Consider the following 21,294-nt stretch of genomic DNA (forward strand, 5'->3'; position numbering starts at 1 on the left):
GGGTTTTTCTGTTTAAGGTTGATTGATTAATTCTAACCTAAACAGAAAACTTGAAAATGATCTTAGGATCAATTTCCAATCCTAAAATTCAACAACCAGACAACATACAAGCTTATGAAAACTGAAATATACAAATTTCAAATTCAAATTGGAAGTATGAATTAAAATAGAACATTCCTTAGACTTTATGGAAGTTTTTGCGATGCCTGCATCCAAGCTTTAGAGTCTTATGCAAAAATTTCGAAAAAGTTAGAAGCATTGAGCTTCAATGACGAATTTTCGATTTCTTCCGATTTGAGGCTTAGATCTTATCTCTTGGCTTCGAAATTGTTGAGGGAGGCTATTTATAGCCTCCCGAAGTCAGTTAAGAGTCTCAAGTGGATCGAATCTGCCAAAAGCCATTAATGGCATTTTGGTTGTTCTTCATCCAACTTGCTAATATATGTCATGATTATTATCATATATGTAGGGGAAATGATCATCGTGGTAGGGTGATCATTTCATCTTTTGAATGAAGTCAATACGTCCAAAAACGATGAAATTTCATCTTTGAAAAATCAAAGATGGTTGCGGATGGTTATCCATTCGGCGTCACGATGGAGACGATGATCGGGGGACAAAACGACATTGTTTTGGGCGAGAACGCGAAAGCGGAGCAGACTATTAGCGTTATGTCAGCGTTTTGGCCGTTCTGGCACATTTTGGATGACAGAGCTAACGTCCGCGTTAGTCGATTGCCTACTTCGTGTAAGCGCGCTTCTTTGGCTGCAGCGAGCTACGCGGGCACGTTTAGGGCATTGGATGAAAATCTGGCTCTCATCCAATGGACACAGTTTCGACTGTAGCTTTCTTTCATGATTTTGGCTACACTCGATTACTAATTTATTTTTATTTTAAAACTTTAATAGTTTGTTTGAAATTGATTTTTTTTATCCTTTTAGCTTTAATTTCGATCTTTTTAAATACACAAAATATTAAAATAAATATGACAATTTGTCAATTTATTTATTTTAATTTTTTTTATATTTTTGGTTAAATAAATAATTTTTTTATGATGAAATGGGTACCACATCTCATCCTAAATTATTTATTTTAATATCTCGATTCACTAAAATTATTTTAAGATAAAATCAGTTCAACATTTATCCAAAATAATTTATTTTTTGGGGCTATTTTCTTTAATTATCAAAATAATTAGTCTAATTAATTATTTTAATTAGGTATTGACTTAGAGTTAATTATTTTAATTTTATTTATTCAAAAATAAATCAAAATAATTATTTTAATTTTATAAATTAGATATATAGATTTTTAGTGTTAAACTACTCTAATAAAGAAAAGTACATAGATAAAAAAAGATAAATTATAAATAAATGTAAACTTACTTATTTTATAATTAAATATAAAATTATTTATTTAAAATTAAATTTTTATAATTTTTTATTTTGTTATAAAATATACTAAATTTTATTTATATTAATATAAAATAAGTAACTAATAAGAGTTATATTTCTAATTTTATCAAACACATTTAAATTTTGTTTGCAATTTTTTTATTGAAATTATTTTTTTATATCTTTATATTTAATTTATTTAAAAAAATTATATTAATTCATATAATTATATATTTTTTAAATAATATAAATAATATTTTAACTTTCATGTAAATTATAAAGTTACTAAACCCTAAGCTTAAAATACTCTTTCATTTTCTATATTAGGAGATTGCCCTTTTAATTGGGTTATTCATGACTTTTAATTAATAGGATTTTTTCAACACACAAAAAAAACTAATTTTAAATTTATTTTTATTATATTATAAAAAAAAAAATCATTGAAAATTGTAACTATTTCAAATAATTTAACCAAAAGTGGAAATATGTCGACCCGAACCGCACCGGCCCATTGGCATAATAATGTGGGTCGGAGCCCGGAGTGAAAGGTCAAAAACACTTTTTATACAGGGCAGGGCAAAGGAGCATACGGAGAAGAAGAAGAAGAAGAAGAAACCCAAGGAGGCTTCTGGAAAGGCAACGATCAAAGGTACCGGCTTTGCTGACAAAAGGAAGGATTAAACAATGGTAAGATCAAAGATATGAAGGAAACGTTAAGATTGATTCTTCATCCGTTTTTACATCTAATTTATTCTTTTCATCTGCTTTCTTCTTAATCGATTGATTCAGAGGTTTGAACATTCATTATTATCTCATTCATTGTATAAATTTGATCATTCTGATGTTTATCTCTAGAGGAGTTTGATTGCGGATAGAAGGAAAATAGGAAGGGATTTAGTTGAAATGGGTTCTTCAATTTTTGAAATTGTTCTTAGTTATGTTTGTAGAGTAGGAAGGGCCTGTGTAAATCTAGTGATGGGAAAAGCTTTGTTTTTCATAAGCTGATTATTCGTCTTTCATTGTTGTTGTTGTTCTATGGAGTAAATTGCTTGGTTGTTGTTGTTGTTGATGTATGTGTATCGTTTTATGGATTGAAATTTGAATAATGTGAGAAGAAATATGTAGAGAGGTATTGTTTGTGGCTGTGTTTGATTTTTGAATTGGTCTAATAACAGGCTACCAAGATTCTTGCAAATTTAATTGTAATGGGTACTGGGATTTTGGCTAGGTCTCTTGTTCAAGCTTATCGGCAAGCACTTGCAAGTAAGTCATGTTGCGTTTACCGAATCAATTGCTTGAATTGTTGTATGAAGAATATTGTCGTTCTTATTCAGTTATTTGTCTGTTTTTGAAGTAGAATAGTAAAACTTCTTCTCATGGATATTTACTACTTAGACATTCTTGGTGGCTCTATCCAACTTCACTGTTATTAGGAAGCTGATATGTGTTAGGGTTCAAAATAGGATACCTGGGCTTTATTACTGGGATTTGAAATCATATTGTTTAGTTTATTTAGTTATACTATATATAAGGCATCTAGGTCATGTAAGAGGATGTTTTAACAATTTGATGTAATTTCTCATTTCTCTCTAGCCAGTTGGCATTCTCCTCTTCCCATCTATCAAATATCTATATAACGTATGCCTTGTATCAGAAGCTTAACATGAACTTAGATGTTGAGTTGAATGCATAGGCTTAGGTTATAATTTATTTCATTACAAAGACAATGCAATAACTTATGCATCCCAGCAGGTCCCATAGGTTTTTCTGCAAGAGTTATGAAACATTTTCACAATCTCCTTTGTACATGAGAAAACTGAACAAGGAACCACCAAATAAGCAAATGATCATGTCCCATTCATGTGAATCAAATATTTTGGGTGCGTTTGATCAAACTGAAAATTAAGTGTTGAATGTTAAATAATGAATTTTAAGTGTTGAATGAGATGAATATGTGAAAAATAAATGCTCAATAAATAAAATAAAAATCTCTTAATTATAAGTACTTTGTATGAAAGTTGATTTGATAAAAGCTAATACTAATGTCAGAAAAATACTTGAAGACTATTTTACCTTTATCCTTATAATGTCGCAAGTTGATTAATTTTAATAGTTAAAGTTATGTTTTGGGTGCTTTTACTATATTACTAAGTCAATTTATTCACAACTTACCAAATGAACTCATATTTTATAATTTACAGTTTCATTTTTAAGCATTAGTTTGAGCTGAATCTAAATAATTAAGCGATTGTAAATAACAGTTATCAAATTAACTTAATTCAAATAAGCACTTAATCAATTAGATCTATTTATTAAGTTCACCTTGAATTCCATCCCTCCAACATGCAAATTTCATGTGCCTTCTCAATATAGATCTCGTAGCAACTCAAATTCACCTGTTCTTCAAAATCCAAATCATATGCCTACATTGGCTATAAGAGCACATTCTACAATATTGTTTCATTTCGTTGTGTTGGTACATTTACATGCTTTTGTTGTTACTGTTGAGTTTGAAAGAAAGAAAAAAAATCGGTCTTTTTTCTCGATAGCATTAGCTGCCACTAATTCTATTTGGAATCTATTTTTCGTTGAAGAACTAGTATCATCTTTTTGATTATTTTTCCATTTTGAGGAAGGATAGTTTGGACATTCAATATAGGACTTGGTTTTCTTTTTTGTCGTTTGCATGCATCTGAGAAGTTAGTTCCAAACGAACCAATTAGTTGTTGCAACGTTATCCAATATTTTTGAATGTGAACAAAATTTCAGATGCGTCTAAGAGCGGAGTTGCTCAAGAAACATTGCAAAACGCGGCCCGTCGTGTTAGCAAATCAATGACAGAGCAAGAGGCGAGGCAGATTCTTGGCGTGACAGATCAAACTCCATGGGAAGAAGTAGTTAAGGTGAGTGTTGTTTGTTCACATTTTCAAGAAGATTGTTTTCTAAAACATTGTTCTTTTCCAGAAATATGATAATCTATTCGAGAGGAACACCAAGAACGGAAGCTTTTATCTGCAGTCAAAAGTTCATAGGGCCAAGGAATGCTTGGAACCATTGTATCAGCAGCAGCAGCCCAAAGACGAGACATCATCTCCAAGCTGAGTTTTCAACGACATCCTCCTTCCTTTCTTTTTTGGCTTGCCAACCGTTGAAATCCGATTCAAGATACAAAGGCAAGAAAGATATACATGAGATTATTCATGAGATCACCTACCTGCTTGTATTATTAACATAGATAAAACTGTAAACAACTGATATGTTAGATTTTAGGTGACCTTTGTTTGTCGATGATTCTTTTTCTTCTTTTTTACATTTAATGTTGCTCAATGGTTATCAGGTAGGTTCCTGTAACTTACAAAAGTTATAACATTTCAAGTTTGTTTATTATGGAAAAGAAGCCTAATTCCACCATTTTCTTTAATTAAAAGCTTCATTATTGAGCCATATATAATTGATGAGACTTTTAAGGTTTGTTACAATTAAAGATGTGAATAGAGAGATTAGAACAAACCTAACATTTTAGTGGGTGGTGGGAAAAGACAGACAAAGGCCACATGATCCAGCAGGAGTGGAAAAGAAAGACTACTATACTATAATTTGACATTGTTGTTATCTTACCCATTTCTTATACTAGAATTTGACATTGTTGTTATCTTGTCCATTTCTTTTATCGCTTGAAACATAAGTTTATTCTCGAATTCACGATCCCAAAAATTACAGAATTCAAATTTCATTTTTAGATTTTAATCGAATTTTAAATCAATTTAAATAGGGTTTTCAGGTTTGGGGTCAAACCGAATTCATTTATTATTATTTTTAATTATATATTATATAATTTATTAAATATAATTAAATAATCTTATATTTATTATATTAAATTAGGTTAGTTGATAAACTCTTAATTTCGAATTCTTATTTTAATTTGAATTCAAATAATTCGAATTGAAAATTGATTTGACAATAAAATTAAAAAATTGAATTCAGTTTCAAATATTCAAATTCGAACCAAAAATCAAATTCGAATCGGTTCGATTTTATTTAAATTGGCTTATAAAAATAAAAATTTGAAAAACTCCGAAAAATTCGAATAACCCGAAACTCAACCATTAACACGCCTAACTATAATTGCTCCAATACCCTCTTTCTATATTGCACATGCATCCCCATCTGAAAATTAGTACATCAAAACAATGCACATGCCTTTACATTTAACCTATTTATAAATTTGGATTAAGATCTGAATCCATGAACTTTTAACTGTAAAGATAATTTTTAATCAAAATAATAACTGTAAAGTCAAACTAATTACATTTTTCATTTGTGTTATTTTGTATTAATCAACTTTTTTTTAACCAAAACTACTGTCATTATCATATACATAAGCTTGTTCTACCTAATATTTGGCCTATTTGGCTATTTTATTCAAGATATGCACCAAGGGTTTTCAATTAAAATATGTGTGGGCACTAAATTGTAAGTAGAGAAGAACAAAATTGACAACAATAACTTAAAGTAACAAAAGCATGCGCTAAATAAACCTAGACAAATAAAAAACCAGTAACTATTTTTTTTATAAAATATGAAAAAATAAATATCTAGATATATAATTGAATCTGAGTTTGAATCCATTTTTTTCTATGGAAATTTGATGAAATAACTCTAATATTGGTCTTAATTAGGGAAATGACCAGCGTCTAATAAAAATTGCGCAAATAATCACTTCTCAGTTTTTGAACAAAAATATCCCGTCACGTCACGCGACGGAACCCAATTCGTCGAGTGTGTCGTCGCGTGACGAGCGTGACAAGCGTGAAGCGACCGCCATCGTGACGAATTAGGGTTTCGTCGTCACGTGACGCGACGGGATATTTTCTTCGTAACACAGGAAAAATGTCATTTCTACCCGTTTTATAGTTTTATAGAGTGCCGTTCATTTCCCCAAATAAGAACTTTATTTAATTTCATCAAATTTCCTTATTAATAATAATTTTGAATTGTATTTTTAGTTTTGTTTTTTTTTAACAAATGTGTTTTTGTTGTTAGTTGACTTGTCCTAAATTCATGTAGATCTGGAAGAGAGGATTGTAATTTCATCTGACTGACAGATGTAATAAAACAAAAAAATATATAAGATGAGATTTTTAATTAACTAATTAATTAAATAAATATTAATTGTATAGATTGATTGCATTCCCACGTGGTGGTGGCAAACAAATGCACCGAGATTTAGGCCCAAATGTTTTGATTTGAACAAAATAAAATAGAAATAATTATATTTATGACCTTAATAATTGAATCGAAATCTTAAAAATAATAATTATTATAATATCTAAGGGAAGGATGTGACTGATGGGTCCCAACATTAATCTCAGATTTAATTAAATCATGTGTAGATATTTGATGATGATGACGATGGGAGCCTCAAATTAATTAATTAATTAATTAATTATCTTTCTATCTACTTCTAATTAATTTATGAATTTGCCACCACATTCTAAATATATATATTTTTTTTAAAAATAATTAAAAATGATAAATGAGGCGGGACCTAGTGATAGTGTCGTGAAATCTCCAATCATACAAGGTAAGTCCCACGTTGCGTGGTGCCGCAGCAGACACGACAGGCCGGACCACGACCTTACTAATTGCGAATGGTCGGTCGGTAACATTCTTTTCTTTTTATCTATTTATTTATTATTGTTTTGTTCTACTCACATTTTACATTATATATGTTTTCATGTTTCTTTCTAACATACATTTTTTATTTAATGTATATAAAATGTTTTCAATTTTACAATCATTCATCCTTTTATTACTTGTACATTTACTTGGTGAGAAGAAATTTTGTTTAATAAATTATTAGATTTATTTTCACTCAAACACATTTAATTAGTTTTTTTTATAAACTTAATGGTTTTGATAAATATATTTAAACATTAAAAATAAATATTTTTTTAAAAATAATTTTACTAGAAGAGTGATCTTATGCTTATTCATATGTTAAAATGGAGTAATATAAACTCAACTAGAAAGAACTACTTAAAATAATGTTACGTTATAGTTAATATATATATATATATATATATATATATATATATATATATATATATATATATATATATATTATGATAATTTAACTTAAAAAATCTTAATTCAAATATTAAATTCAATTTACACTAGAAAATTATATATTAAGATAATTTAACTTTAAAACATCTTTAAAAATATTAAAGGTTCTAAATTCAATTTATACTAAGAAGTACTAAGTTAATTTTTTTTTTATAAAGAATTAATTTAAATTAGGAATTACATATAAAATACTAATTTATAAATAATACAAAATAATATTTAAAAAATTAAAAAAATAATACGAGAATCTAGATTTTAAATAATATGACAAATTTACAAAAATTATCAAACGTCTTAAACTTTTATAGGATGACTCAAAATACGAACTCTTTTGAATTTCTGATGAGTTAAGAAATAGACAAATTGAACAAATCAATCATGCGGTGTCAAAAGAATATATACTAAATATTATGAACGATACTAAAATTTATCATTGTCCATTGATTGGTAAATAACGCTATAAAAATTTTATCAAGTGATAACTCATCATTTACATATATGGTCAAAATATTGAGAAACCATTATAAATTAAAAGTATTTATAAAAGGACCTCTAAATAAAATATAATTTACAGTTTTCTTTGCTAATAGAAAATTAATGTACAAACATCACTAAAACAATTGACGGGTACGAACAATAAATAACTGAGTATTATTCCGATTACAAAAATTCGGGACGAAAAAATTAATTTAACTAAATAAAATGTCGGATCGAACAAAATAAAACACCAACTCATATAAATAAAAATGAGTAGAAGATGAATTACCCCCTTCCTCCTGATTTTTAGATATATATAAAAAAATAAGTTAAAATTAACATCCTAAAATTATAATATATATATTTTAAGAACACCACAATTTATATTAGAAGTTAGTTGTGTGTTACTTGTTGCACATGGTATCTTTCCTCTCACCCATATCTACATGACACACCCACACCCTATGACTAGTCCTTGTTTGGTAAAGATTATTTGATCAATACAAGTCTATTAAATCACTGTTGTATTAAAATTATAAATAAACAATTAATCACTTATTCTTCTTCTTCTTCTTATTTTTTTAATAATAAAAATTAATATATAATTAATTAAAATATCAACAATATTATTTATCCTTTAAAATTAAAAAAATATTAATAATTTAACCAAACTAACCAGCTTTGTCATTAAATTGTTTAAACAAAAAAATCAAATCCTAATTAACTAGTTCACGTGTAACTAACTGACGGCCAAGATCAACTTTAATGTAAATTGTAACATAGGCTACATGATAAGGAAGTAATCGAGAAGCAGCGTATGATTACCTCTGAAATCAATTATTTATGATAGCGTGGATGTTTCATTTCCCGATGCTTTAGAGAAGAAAAAAGCAAAGAGACAGGCGGGAGAAAAAAGTGGCTTTTTTGGGACCGTTGGACTGCCGGCGTAAGAACCCAAAATGAAGTTTTCCGGCGACTCTACGGCACAAAAACCGGTGAAAGACTGCACTGTCTTTGACGGAGATTCAGTATCCAGTGCCTCCGGCGGCGGCGGCGGCGATAACAGGGTGGTTTTGGTTGGAGTTAGGTTGGATGCTCAAAGTAAAGAGTTATTGACGTGGGCTTTGGTTAAGGTTGCTAGGTCCGGCGATCGGGTTGTTGCTCTTCATATACTGAGCCCTGGAACTGGTACGACATTGTATTAATTGTTCTTTATGTATTTAATTTGTAGAAATTTTATGAATTGTATGAATTATCTCTTTCAATTGGTTATTTTAGAAGGACAATCTACATTCGTGTCTCTAGTGAAGACTTTTGATTCTATGATGGCTGCCTATGAAGGTTTCTGTAATCTAAAACAGGTTCTAGTTCTTGATTCACCTTTTACTATGTCTTTTATCGTTTTATGTTTTATGTTTTACTTTTGTTTTGTTTTTCTGAAATGAATTTGTTGATTTTATAGGTGGATCTGAAGCTTAAGGTTTGCAGGGGAGCATCAGCCCGGAAAGTTTTAGTTCAGGAAGCTAAATCTTATGGTGGAGCAAGTTTGATTCTGGGTGTATCTAGGGTTCATCATAGAATTAGGTCTCAATTGTCAGTTGCAAAGTATTGTGCTAAACATCTTCCAAAAACATTTTCTGTTCTTGCTGTGGATAATGGAAAAATTATGTTTGAACATGTAGCAGATGATTCCATTGTCCCATCTTTAAAAGGTTCTGGTTCTGGTTCTTCTTCATCTCTTTCGATAAATCAATTTATGAATAATCTACTTGTTTACTGATTTCTTTTATCTTACTGGTGCATCAGATGATGATTCGAATAAACAATCTTCTCGCAAATTGGGTTGGTCCTTAAGTAAGAAAAGAAAGGAATCAGATAATGATGGCTTGCCGAACACCAATTCAACCGGTAAGAGAGAAACTTTTGGCATTGACACTAATATTTGGTTGGTTACTAAACGTAAAATCTCTCCTCTAACGAGTCTTATCTGAAATCAATAGATGAACCGTGCACAAAGGTGAGCAAGGAAAACCCGTTGTCTATGGTAGTGGTCAAGAACAAACAGATCTCTGAGTCAACTCACGGTTGGTCATTTATTCGGAAGATGATTTTGCAAAACAAGAACAAATCAGATGAATCATCGTCAAAGAAGACTATAATACAAAGGGTATTGAGACTTGCAAGCAAACAGTCAATGGTAGCCGTTTATCCTGATCAGAAGCAGAACAACTCCGACAAGGTTGAACACCAGTGTACGGATCATAGTGAGACTAATGCTATTTCTCCTTCACATTGCCAGTTATCAAAGGATTTGGAGATTTTCACAGACAAATACTCATCAATAATTAAACTATTTAGCTATGAAGAACTTTGTTCAGCAACATCGAACTTCATGCCTGGTTTGTTTTCTTTCTTAAATATATTTTACTCCGTATAAAAAAGAAATTCTACTAACAAATAAGATGTGATTTACAGTGAGCATAATTGGAAAAGGCGGTAGCAGCGAGGTTTACAAAGGTCATCTTCCAGATGGCCGAGAAATTGCAGTAAAAGTTTTGAAGTCATCAGAAGATGCATTCAAGCAATTTGTATCAGAAATTGAGATTATCAGTTCTTTGCATCATAAGAACGTAATATCACTTCTTGGATTCTCTGTGGATGCCAACAATCTGCTACTGGTTTATGATTTCTTATCAAGAGGAAGCCTGGAGGAGAATCTTCATGGTATAGCTCTACTTTTTTTTTGACAGAGCAGTTAATTTTAGCTTACATAACTGTGGTTCTCAATTGGATTTACTACTAAATCAGGTAAAAATGTTGAGGAAAGTAACTTTGGTTGGAAGGACAGATATAAAGTGGCTTTGAATGTTGCTCAAGCACTAAAATATCTGCACGATGAATGTGATGAATGTGCCGATCCTATTATTCATAGGGACGTGAAGTCTTCCAATATCCTTCTCTCAGATAGTTTCGAAGCACAGGTTGAACACCGCCTAAATTACTTTCATCCTCAACAGTTTTATTTTCACCTCCTGTTAACAAATTTATATTTTCTGGTTTTGCAGCTAGCGGATTTTGGGCTTGCGATGCATGCATCAGAGTCATTGCATGATATGACGACGGTTGATGTTGCAGGAACATTTGGGTGAGTGGTCAAAATAATTTCTAGCCTCTCCTATTTCTTTAACTGATATAATAATTTTTTTTGTTGCAGTTATTTAGCTCCTGAATATTTCATGCATGGCAAGGTGAACGATAAAATCGATGTATATGCATATGGAGTTATTCTCTTAGAGTTGTTATCGGGTAGGAAGCCAATTGACAATGGGAATCCAAAAGGCCAAGAGAGCTTGGTTATTTGGGTAAGTGCCATTTTGAGATCGCGTTATTCATTATTATGTTGGGGAGTGCAAAATTGGGAACAAATTAAATGAGATCATGTTTTGGTGATATACAGGCAAAGCCAATTGTGAAGGATGGGAAAGTTTCTGAATTACTCGACAGAAAGATAGCTGATGATTATAACGAGGAAGAAGCAGAGAGAATGGTTTTAGCTGCTTATCTTTGCACGAGAAGGGCACCTGAATTACGGCCAAAAATTAGTATTGTAAGCGAGGATTCAACAAATGAAATTAATCTTATATTTGTTCTTACCTCCGTTTTTTAGTTTAATTGAGCACTAAATGACAGGTATTAGAGCTACTCGAAGGCGAGACAAACACTATTATATGGGCAAGAGAACAGTTTAGAGGTTCGGAAACAGGGGAGTGCGATTCAAAAGAGATTCCAGCAAACATCCAAACGCATATAAATTTGGCACTGATGGGTTTAGAGGATGACGATGATTCTCCATACGCCAGCAGTAGTGAACATAATAACAATAATATATCGGTAGAAGAGTATTTGCATGGAAGGTGGAGTCGATCTTCTAGCTTCGATTAACTGCCTGACAATTGACAACCGCAGTTGTATAGTGTTTGTTTGTTTTAACAATTCTTGGTCGCGTTTCTTCGGAGAGTCTTAGTTTTCGCTGTCTTTGGAAGAGAGGTTCTTCAGATCTCCTCCTTGGCATTAGTTTCACGACGACTAAATCATTGTACTGTATGTTAAACTATTGTTGGCAAGGTAAATAAAAAATCCTTGTGGGAAAGCACCTCATTTGTTTTCCTATGTTAATTTTGTGAATTTTAAATTGTGGTTATGTGTTTGAGAAATGTTTAATTATTGGTATTAAATTATTAATCTTATAAGACAATAATAATTAAATTATTTAAGTTATGAAAAATAATAATGAAGTATTGAACATGATGATCTAATTTATGAGACGGCAATGGCCGGCCGGCACGTGGGGCAGTATTAGGGCAATTGTGGTCAAGACTCAAGTTTGTACCATTAAAAGCAAACAATTAATCACCCTTCAAATTCAATTGTACTCTTCTTTATTTAAGAATCTACTTGTGAATTATTGGATTTCAACTGCAATATATATTTTTTGAATATTGGTTAGTGACTTCAGGGTAGGGTTAATCCATTAACTCGATTTTCAATTTACTACCTTAAGGTATCTTTATTTTTATTCATATTTGACGAATGTCGAGTACCCGATCTCGGATACTCATTATCTAATTAAATAACTTTAAAATTAACTTTAAAACATAATTTTATTAAATAACAAATAACTTTAAAATTAGTAACAACAAAATGTTAAATAAATAACTGTGAACATTACTTACATATTTATTGTTATTGGTTGAAAAATAAGTTAGAATGAATGTTTGAGAAAAAATATAGAATAGAGATCGAAGATGAAGTAAGAGTAAAATGATATTTTGTTATCCCCTCTTCTAGTCTAACGGCAATAAGAAGTGGATATTCCCGGCCTTCATGAGGCTCTGGGTTCGAGCCTGTCAGGCAGCAAGTTCTGCGCCTGGTTAAATGCTTAAGTGTATTTGCGGGCTATGTGCTTAACCCGCGAGGAGGATTAGTCGCACTCCATAGGAGCAGCAGAACCCAGCGTTCTAAAAAAAGATATTTTGTTATTAAAAAAAAAGTTGAAAAGGAAAGAGTAACGAGGAAATAAATAATTTTTTAAGAATATTAAAAAAATAAAGTTAGAGTAGAGTGTAAATAAAAATAAAATAAATGATGAATTTATGACTATTTTGTTACAATCTAATATTTCCTTTATAAAAATGTATTTTATTTTTAATATTAATTAGTTGAGTATCGGGTATGAGTTTCACACGCTCTTTCACTCTCGACCCGAACCCAATTGGGTTCCTTCTCCATTTCCTATGCCCGATATAAAATACTCGAACCCGATTATCGAGTATCACGGGTATAAGATATACAGATATTTCTGGTCATTTCCACTCCAACTTAAGCATTTAAAATGAAAATTAAAACCATGAACTTTAATTTCTTGAAAAACACTGTTTTCACAATAAATTTGAATAAATTGTCTTAATATTATCAAAATTTTGTAAATTAAGAAAAATAGATGCTTGTTTGATTTTTTAAAATTTTAAATAATATTGGTCTACTCATATTGGTCTCTACTCTCTAGTAATAAGTGTATTGAAGAAGAAGAGAGAACACAAATAATTAGAATCTCCCACCCTTCATTTCTCTCCATCCCTTCCTCTGAATGCAAAAAGAAGAAGAAGCATGGAGAAACAGAGACGACGAGTCATTGAACTCACATTCATGGTAAATGCGTTAGCTTTATGGCTCTTTACCGAATGCAAAACATCTTCATCTTCATCGTTGTTGGGAGACCCAGGAATGAAAAGAGATGGTCTGAGAGTTGCTTTCGAGGGTTGGAATTTCTGCAATGAAGTTGGTCAAGAATCCCCTTCCATGGCCAGTCCAAGAGCCGCCGACTGTTTCGATCTCAAACCAAATTCTGATAATCCTTATCACTATTCATTGAATCACAAAGTAAACGAAACAGTTAATAAACTCGGAACAGGAAACCCATTTCCTGATTACATCATGAACCCATCTGCTATGTTCAATCCAGATCTTTATGCAGTTGAGAAAGAATTGTATCTGGGTTCATTATGTCAAGTTCAAGACTCTCCATTTCCATGGCAATTTTGGATGATCATGTTGAAAAATGGAAACTATGATACCAAATCCGGTTTGTGTCCTAAGAATGGGAAAAAGGTTCCACCTTTTAAACCTGGTCGGTTTCCTTGTTTTGGGACAGGGTGTATGAACCAGCCGGAGTTATATCACGACCCGACTGTTTTATTGAGAAATGGGACGATGAGAGGTGGTTTTAGAGGTAGTTATGATGATGATAGTAATATTGGGATTGATGTGAAGAAGATGAAGTTGTCTTATTTTGAAGTGGTTTGGGAGAAGGAAATTGGTAATGGGAGTTGGGTTTTCAGACATAAATTGAAGACATCGAACAAGTATCCATGGTTAATGTTGTATCTTAGAGCTGATGCAACCAAAGGTTTCTCAGGTGGTTATCATTATGACACTCGAGGAATGCTTAAGATTGTAAGTATATTCTTTCATCTTTTAGATTAATTTGTTCAAATGGTTTGAATTTGGATCGATTTTACAATATAATCATAAAGTTTGAATTGTTTTATACTCTCATAATTTTAATAATTTATCTTAAGTAGATAAAACATTCTTTTTCTTATTCTAACATGTTATTTTTCATTTTTATAATTAATTTTTTATATTTTTGTAAATGATTTTATTTTTAAAATAAAGTATTTTTTGATATTTAAATGTTAAATTAAGATAATTTGAGTAACTAAAAAATGTGTAATTAATTAAAAAAATGTATAATATTAGATAAAATTAAAAATTTAAATAGATATAGATTGATAGTTATTTTTAACATTATTTTATGTACAATTTAAATATATTTGTGTTTTAAATTTAGTATTTTTTTTTTCAAAATATACATATTTCAAATTTTATGTAATATTCAATAGTTAAAAAAATAAAAAAGAGAATATCTCTTTGGATAATCAGCTCCAGTTTTGGGTTTGGGCATTTTTTTTTTAATTTACTTAAAGTTAATTTGTTTTTAATATCTTATTGAAATATTGATTTAGAATAAATATTTTTTTGATTTTTTTTAAATTTTATATATATTAACAAATTTAATAACATGAAGTTTGTACATGAGCTTCACATCCACTCTAATTTCAAATATTTCCAAACATGGCTATATAATATTTGTTATTTTTATTTTACAAATATGATAAATACTATCTTAAAGTAAGAAAACAGGTATTTGTTGGTTTGGCAGAAGGTTTTAAATTGTTAAAAATATAATAATTCAAACTTCATACACTTTTGAATTCGAGCCTTATTTACCTTAAATGTAGACAAATAGTGTTATTTTTAGCTTGTCTTTTAAGATCAGTCAATTCCCTTTAATCTTGGAAGCATCAAAGCATGTTCCAATGAGGCCAAATGACTAGCTATTTGTCATTTATTTATTATACATCCTAAGTTAATTATTTGAATGATTATTAATTAACCGTTTCTTTTCAAAAAAACCAAAACTTGTTTGAGGTTGAAACAATACTCATGTTTGGTTATATTGTTTTCAGTTACCCGAGTCACCAAACTTCAAAGTGAGGTTAACATTGAACATCATACATGGAGGTGGATCGAAGAGCCAATTCTATTTAATCGACATGGGAAGTTGCTGGAAGAACGACGGTTCCCCATGCAATGGTGATGTGCTAACCGACATAACTAGATATAGCGAGATGATAATCAACCCTAACACACAAGCTTGGTGTAGACCAAGAGCCTTACAAAATTGCCCGCCTTACCACATTACCTCAAATAACACGAAAATTTACAGAAACGACACGAGACATTTCCCTTATAAAGCGTATCATTACTATTGTGCCCCGGGGAATGCCAAGTATCTCGAAAAACCATATAGCATTTGTGATCCTTATAGCAATCCTCAGGCTCAAGAGTTAGTTCAATTGTTGCCTCATCCTGTTTGGGCAGATTATGGTTATCCATCTAAAAAGGGAGACGGTTGGATTGGCGATCCTAGGACATGGGAGCTTGATGTCGGTCAACTTTCTAGTCGACTTTATTTTTATCAGGTTTAATTATGCGAGATTTGTTGATCTTTTTAGTTGCGCATTTGATTTTTACTAATTTTTATTTGTTCTATAGGATCCGGGTACAAAACCAGCTAAAAGGGTGTGGACTTCACTTGATGTGGGGACTGAGATTTTCGTAAGCAAGAAAGATGAAATTGCGGAATGGACTCTAAGCGATTTCGACGTGATTAATACTAATTATCCGACACAAGATTTGCGTATTTAAGTTTTTGTTTATTTATTTAGATTTAGAAAACAAATTAAGCTTAGAAAGATAATTATTGACATAAGAGAAGTATGCTTCACTTTTAACATTAATATATAGTAAGCTTAAATTATATGTAAATGCATCTAACATTATTTGTAGCACAAGTTTTCATAAGAATTGGTTCTTTATATATGAATTGTTTTAAAATGTAATATAGCCTTTATAAACTATGCATATAAATCAGATGACAAGATATTAATGTTGAAAATAGTTAAAATCGACAATTTACAAACGTTATAAGGTTGATTTGAAAATAAATTAGGGTGAACTTATACAAATAAAAAAATTATAGATAAAACAAGTGAAAAAAACGTGATTTTTGCCCCTTTTGGGGGAGTAGAAAGAGCTCTAACGCAGATCCATCCCGATTTCTTTCAAAGAAGATTCCTTTAGTAAAAAACAAATCTATTTCTTCAACCAAAAGTTTAATATCTAAAAGAAAATCATATGCTTAATATTCAAACAAGAATGGTCGGAGACTCCGAATACAAAAGTCTAATTTAAGGCAACTGGACCTTGCTACTTTAATTCTTTCTATTATATGATCTTAAATAAATGGAGTTTCGTGTATTCCTATAGAACTCAATATTAGTATATAAATAATTTAAAAGAAAATGACAAATAGGAAATAAAATAGGAAAAAGACAAGTTAGAATATACCAAAATATTAAATAAATAAAACCCAACATGTTCTAAAATTAATTTGGAAACCTAAATAAACGGACTCCCTCACATGCATGGTTACACTCCAACACACAAACCACGAATATAAGTTTGATATTTCTTATTTTTTTTAAATTATAAAATTCATTTTATTCAATTGATGCATGATTCATTCATTTTTGACTTATGATAATATAGTAGATTGAAGTTTTAGTTTGTCGTGAAAAACTACTAATGGTATTAAATTGTTTGGTAATATTAAATTAGGTCCAATTGCAATTTTAGTCTTAACTTTGAGTCATTTTTAATCCGATTATGCTCGAATTTTGGATTAACCTATCACAATTGTAACTATTTAAGACGGTCACATAAACGAACAAACGTTTGTTTTCTTACTTTTCCACGTTCGTAAAACAAAATAATGATTAACTATTTTTTTCTTCAATTATTTCTGTATATTACATATATCTCGAAAAAACACTCATTCTAAAAACAAATATGACCAAATTTGTAGAATATACACGTTACAAATTTTTTGAAAAATAAATATAAAATCTACCTAATCAAATTTTCTCAATATTTTTCATTATATTACAGATTTTTTTAGTCACCCAGTAAAGGGCTCGGATGGACTGAACCTAATCCAATTTTTTTTTTGGCAAAACTTACTTTTATTAACTCGTTTTATCCAAAAATATTTTGTTATATTTTTAAGCGAACTTTAAATTTTTTTCAACCCACCGCAACTCAGATTCCTATATTCATTCCTAACCCAATTCAATTTCTACAAATTATGATGGATGACTTTCGAAATCAAATACTTAATTTAAATAAAATACATCTCTTCTATGAAAACAAGGCTCCAAACACCTAGGACTATTAAATTATTGAATAATTAACAAATTGTAACTTTCCTTGCTTACGCAGTCCGCCGGCTGTGTGTGTGGAAGGAATATGAAACTCCATTTTTTTTTCAATTTCTTTAAATAAATTAAACAATAATTTAAAATGTAGCTTAATTAAACTCATGATTAGCCAATAAATACCGAAGAAGAACAATAGCTAGAACTAAGACTTAATAAAAATGGCGACAAATTCGATACCATTAGCATACCAAGGAAACACATCGGCAGCATCTCCCGACTGGCTAAACAAAGGCGACAACGCATGGCAAATGATCTCAGCCACCCTAGTCGGTCTCCAAAGTGTCCCCGGTCTAGTTATTCTATACGGAAGCATCGTAAAAAAGAAATGGGCAGTCAATTCCGCCTTCATGGCTCTCTACGCCTTCGCAGCCGTAATCATATGTTGGGTCACATGGGCTTACAACATGTCTTTTGGCGACAAGCTTTTACCTTTTTGGGGAAAAGCTGGTCCTGCACTTGGTCAGAGATTTCTAATAGCTCAAGCTAAATTACCAGCTTCAACACATCACTTTAGTAATGGGACTGTGGAAACGCAGATGATAACTCCGTTTTATCCTATGGCTACTATGGTTTGGTTTCAATGTGCTTTTGCTGCTATAACTTTGATTTTGTTGGCGGGATCTTTGTTGGGGAGGATGAATATTAAGGCTTGGATGATGTTTGTTCCTTTGTGGTTAACGTTTTCTTATACTGTTGGTGCGTTTAGTCTTTGGGGTGGTGGGTTTTTGTTTCATTGGGGTGTTATTGATTATTCTGGCGGTTATGTTATTCATCTTTCCTCGGGTATTGCCGGCTTCGTCGCAGCTTACTGGGTACGTATGTAAGAAAAATAAATATAGGTTAGGTTAACCGGTTGAACGATACTAGCCTAAACCTAACTTGTTTAGTAATTTATGTCAAAATCTCTAAACTTAATCTATTTATTTGTAATTTACTGACTCAACTAGGGCTGCAAATCAGTCGAGCCGAGCTCAAACCATCTTGAGCTCGAGCTCGACTCGATTAAGTATTTATTAACTTGACTTGAACTTGAGCTCAAACGAGTTTATAAATTTGAGTTCGAGTCAATTATTTACCTACAAGCTTGACTCGACTCGAAAAACTTGAATAAAATTAAATTATTCAACTAGAATTCAATATAATTTTAAGCTAACGTAATTAATTCATATTTTTTTATTACATATTAAAATGACATCAACCTAACAAAAATAAGCTAAATCACAAATCCTCCCACAAAAGAAATAAGGGAATAAACAAGAAAGAAAAACACAAAACTTAAAAAAAGAAAATTGTAAAGGGGTTGACGGGTTTAATTTAGGTCCTTTTAGGTCGGCCCGATTTTTGATCTGTTTATTAATCAGGTTAAACGGGTCGACTTGATTTTGACCCGAACTAAAAAAATGCAAGACACTAAATAACCTAGTTTTTTCGTGTTCGGTTTGAGTTGACCTGATTTGGGTCATTTCAGGTTGACCCGATTTTGACATCAAGTTAAACGGGTCGACTTGATTTTGACCCGAACTAAAAAAATGCAAGACACTAAATAACCTGGTTTTTTCGTGTTCGGTTTGGGTTGACCTAATTTGGGTCATTTCAGGTTGACCCGATTTTGACTTCAAGTTAAACGGGTCGACCTGATTTTGACCCGAACTAAAAAAAAAATGCAAGACAAGACACTAATTAACTTGATTTTTTCGTGTTCATTTTGAGTTGACCTGAATTTAGGTCATATCAGGTTGACCTGAACTTAAAAATACTTGACACTAACGTTTGTTTCGGATTGTAATTTTATGTTGGTTCAAAATTGACTGTCCTAAGGGCGATTAATACAAGAAGGTGGAGAATTAAAAATCTGTTAATTTTTGCTAATCTTCTTTAGGTGGGGCCAAGATTGCCGGCGGACAGGGAGAGATTCCCGCCGAACAACGTTTTGTTAATGCTAGCCGGAGCAGGTCTATTGTGGATGGGATGGGCCGGTTTCAACGGGGGCGATCCATACAGTGCCAATATTGATTCCTCCATGGCTGTCCTCAACACCAACATATGCGCCGCCACCAGCCTCCTAGTCTGGACTTGGCTCGACGTCATCTTCTTCGACAAACCCTCCGTCATCGGCGCCGTACAGGGCATGATCACTGGTCTCGTCTGCATCACTCCTGGAGCAGGTCTAGTTCAAGGATGGGCAGCAATAGTAATGGGAATTCTCTCAGGGAGTGTGCCATGGTTCACGATGATGGTGGTCCACAAGCGTTGGTCACTCCTTCAAAAAGTTGACGATACACTCGGCGTTTTCCACACCCACGCCGTCGCCGGATTCTTAGGCGGTATCCTTACCGGACTCTTTGCCGAGCCCGAGCTCTGTGCCCTTTTCTTGCCCGTAACTAACTCCAGAGGAGGTATCTACGGCGGTTCAGGAGGAAGTCAACTCTTGAAGCAGATTGTGGGTGGATTGTTTATAATTGGATGGAATATTGTTTCCACTTCTATAATTTGCGTGGCTATTAAGGTTGTGATACCTTTGAGGATGTCGGACGAGCAGTTGAAGATCGGAGACGATGCGGTTCATGGGGAGGAGGCTTATGCGCTTTGGGGAGATGGGGAGGTTTATGACTCTACAAAACATGGAATGGTGCATGAGTTTTCCGACGAGAAAATTCACCGGAGAGCTTCAGGAGCTACCCAAGTTGTTTAATGAAATCTATTAATTAAATAGTATTAATAACATACAAATAGAAAAAAGAAAAAAGAAAAAAAAAGGTTATATGTATGGAATTATGGATGTAAATTAATGGATTGTTACAATCTAGTTATATAGTACTCTAGTTTATCTTAAATTTGAGTTTGTGTGGTATAGGATTAGTATTTTATAGTTTATTTAATCTAATCAAATTTGTTGTCTCAAATTTTATAGTCCGAATAATCCTTCTAAATTTGGGAGGTCATTTGGTATTTATATCCGTCAATTGTATTTTCTTGAGTCCTATGTCCATCTTCTTCCTAATACTAAGGAAGATAAAAGTTGTCAAATCTTAAGTTGATTCATTTTGTTCAATAAATAGTTATTAAAACCTATATTTTGTTTGAAAGTTATCATCTTCACTTAATTACGTAGATACTGAATTATCACATGACATAATGATGTTAATTAACATACCATAAGACAATGATTGTCGTTCAAAATATTTAATAAAATTTTTTTTAACACCGCTTAAATGGTTTGTTAGGCTTTTATTTCCTCATTTATCGGTACATAGTTAAAACGAGTTTGATTTAAAGTCTTTTAATATTGTTAAATTTTCTTCATTGAAAAATATCTTTTTATTATTATTTAA

General features: G+C 31.5%; 4 protein-coding genes across 4 annotated transcripts; all 4 read left to right on the forward strand.

The window, feature by feature from the left end:
- Positions 1–1,958: 1,958 nt before the first annotated feature.
- Positions 1,959–4,800, forward strand: LOC124919298 (mitochondrial import inner membrane translocase subunit PAM16 like 2-like). Its single transcript, XM_047459524.1, has 4 exons — positions 1,959–2,081; positions 2,570–2,657; positions 4,164–4,297; positions 4,359–4,800. The coding sequence occupies exons 1-4, from the start codon at positions 2,079–2,081 to the stop codon at positions 4,494–4,496; spliced, it is 363 nt and encodes a 120-aa protein (XP_047315480.1). The 5' UTR covers positions 1,959–2,078; the 3' UTR covers positions 4,497–4,800.
- A 4,088-nt stretch (positions 4,801–8,888) lies between these two features.
- On the forward strand, positions 8,889–12,218 carry LOC124919797 (protein kinase STUNTED-like). Its single transcript, XM_047460134.1, has 11 exons — positions 8,889–9,188; positions 9,279–9,361; positions 9,463–9,712; positions 9,807–9,908; positions 10,001–10,399; positions 10,476–10,724; positions 10,809–10,981; positions 11,066–11,145; positions 11,215–11,362; positions 11,458–11,607; positions 11,691–12,218. Exons 1-11 carry the CDS (start codon positions 8,960–8,962, stop codon positions 11,940–11,942), a joined length of 2,115 nt encoding a protein of 704 aa, XP_047316090.1. The 5' UTR covers positions 8,889–8,959; the 3' UTR covers positions 11,943–12,218.
- Positions 12,219–13,600: 1,382 nt separating this feature from the next.
- Positions 13,601–16,477, forward strand: LOC124919798. Its single transcript, XM_047460135.1, has 3 exons — positions 13,601–14,513; positions 15,590–16,105; positions 16,179–16,477. Exons 1-3 carry the CDS (start codon positions 13,668–13,670, stop codon positions 16,329–16,331), a joined length of 1,515 nt encoding a protein of 504 aa, XP_047316091.1. The 5' UTR covers positions 13,601–13,667; the 3' UTR covers positions 16,332–16,477.
- Positions 16,478–18,120: 1,643 nt separating this feature from the next.
- On the forward strand, positions 18,121–20,654 carry LOC124921609 (ammonium transporter 3 member 1-like). The gene is made up of 2 exons (XM_047462282.1): positions 18,121–18,774; positions 19,842–20,654. Exons 1-2 carry the CDS (start codon positions 18,121–18,123, stop codon positions 20,652–20,654), a joined length of 1,467 nt encoding a protein of 488 aa, XP_047318238.1.
- Positions 20,655–21,294: the final 640 nt, after the last annotated feature.

This window comes from Impatiens glandulifera, chromosome 1, assembly GCF_907164915.1.
Source record: "Impatiens glandulifera chromosome 1, dImpGla2.1, whole genome shotgun sequence".
NCBI lineage: Eukaryota > Viridiplantae > Streptophyta > Magnoliopsida > Ericales > Balsaminaceae > Impatiens > Impatiens glandulifera.

Excerpts from the sequence above, each read along its gene's own strand:
- LOC124921609 (XM_047462282.1), top strand. The coding sequence starts at position 18,121 with ATGGCGACAAATTCGATACCATTAGCATACCAAGGAAACACATCGGCA. Across the intron at positions 18,775-19,841 it reads GCTTCGTCGCAGCTTACTGG|GTGGGGCCAAGATTGCCGGC; the intron begins GTACGTATGTAA and ends AATCTTCTTTAG.
- LOC124919797 (XM_047460134.1), top strand. The coding sequence starts at position 8,960 with ATGAAGTTTTCCGGCGACTCTACGGCACAAAAACCGGTGAAAGACTGC. Across the intron at positions 9,189-9,278 it reads TATACTGAGCCCTGGAACTG|AAGGACAATCTACATTCGTG; the intron begins GTACGACATTGT and ends TGGTTATTTTAG. Across the intron at positions 11,146-11,214 it reads GATGTTGCAGGAACATTTGG|TTATTTAGCTCCTGAATATT; the intron begins GTGAGTGGTCAA and ends TTTTTGTTGCAG.
- LOC124919298 (XM_047459524.1), top strand. Across the intron at positions 2,658-4,163 it reads TTATCGGCAAGCACTTGCAA|ATGCGTCTAAGAGCGGAGTT; the intron begins GTAAGTCATGTT and ends ACAAAATTTCAG. Across the intron at positions 4,298-4,358 it reads CATGGGAAGAAGTAGTTAAG|AAATATGATAATCTATTCGA; the intron begins GTGAGTGTTGTT and ends GTTCTTTTCCAG.
- LOC124919798 (XM_047460135.1), top strand. The coding sequence starts at position 13,668 with ATGGAGAAACAGAGACGACGAGTCATTGAACTCACATTCATGGTAAAT. Across the intron at positions 14,514-15,589 it reads CTCGAGGAATGCTTAAGATT|TTACCCGAGTCACCAAACTT; the intron begins GTAAGTATATTC and ends TATTGTTTTCAG. Across the intron at positions 16,106-16,178 it reads GTCGACTTTATTTTTATCAG|GATCCGGGTACAAAACCAGC; the intron begins GTTTAATTATGC and ends TTTGTTCTATAG.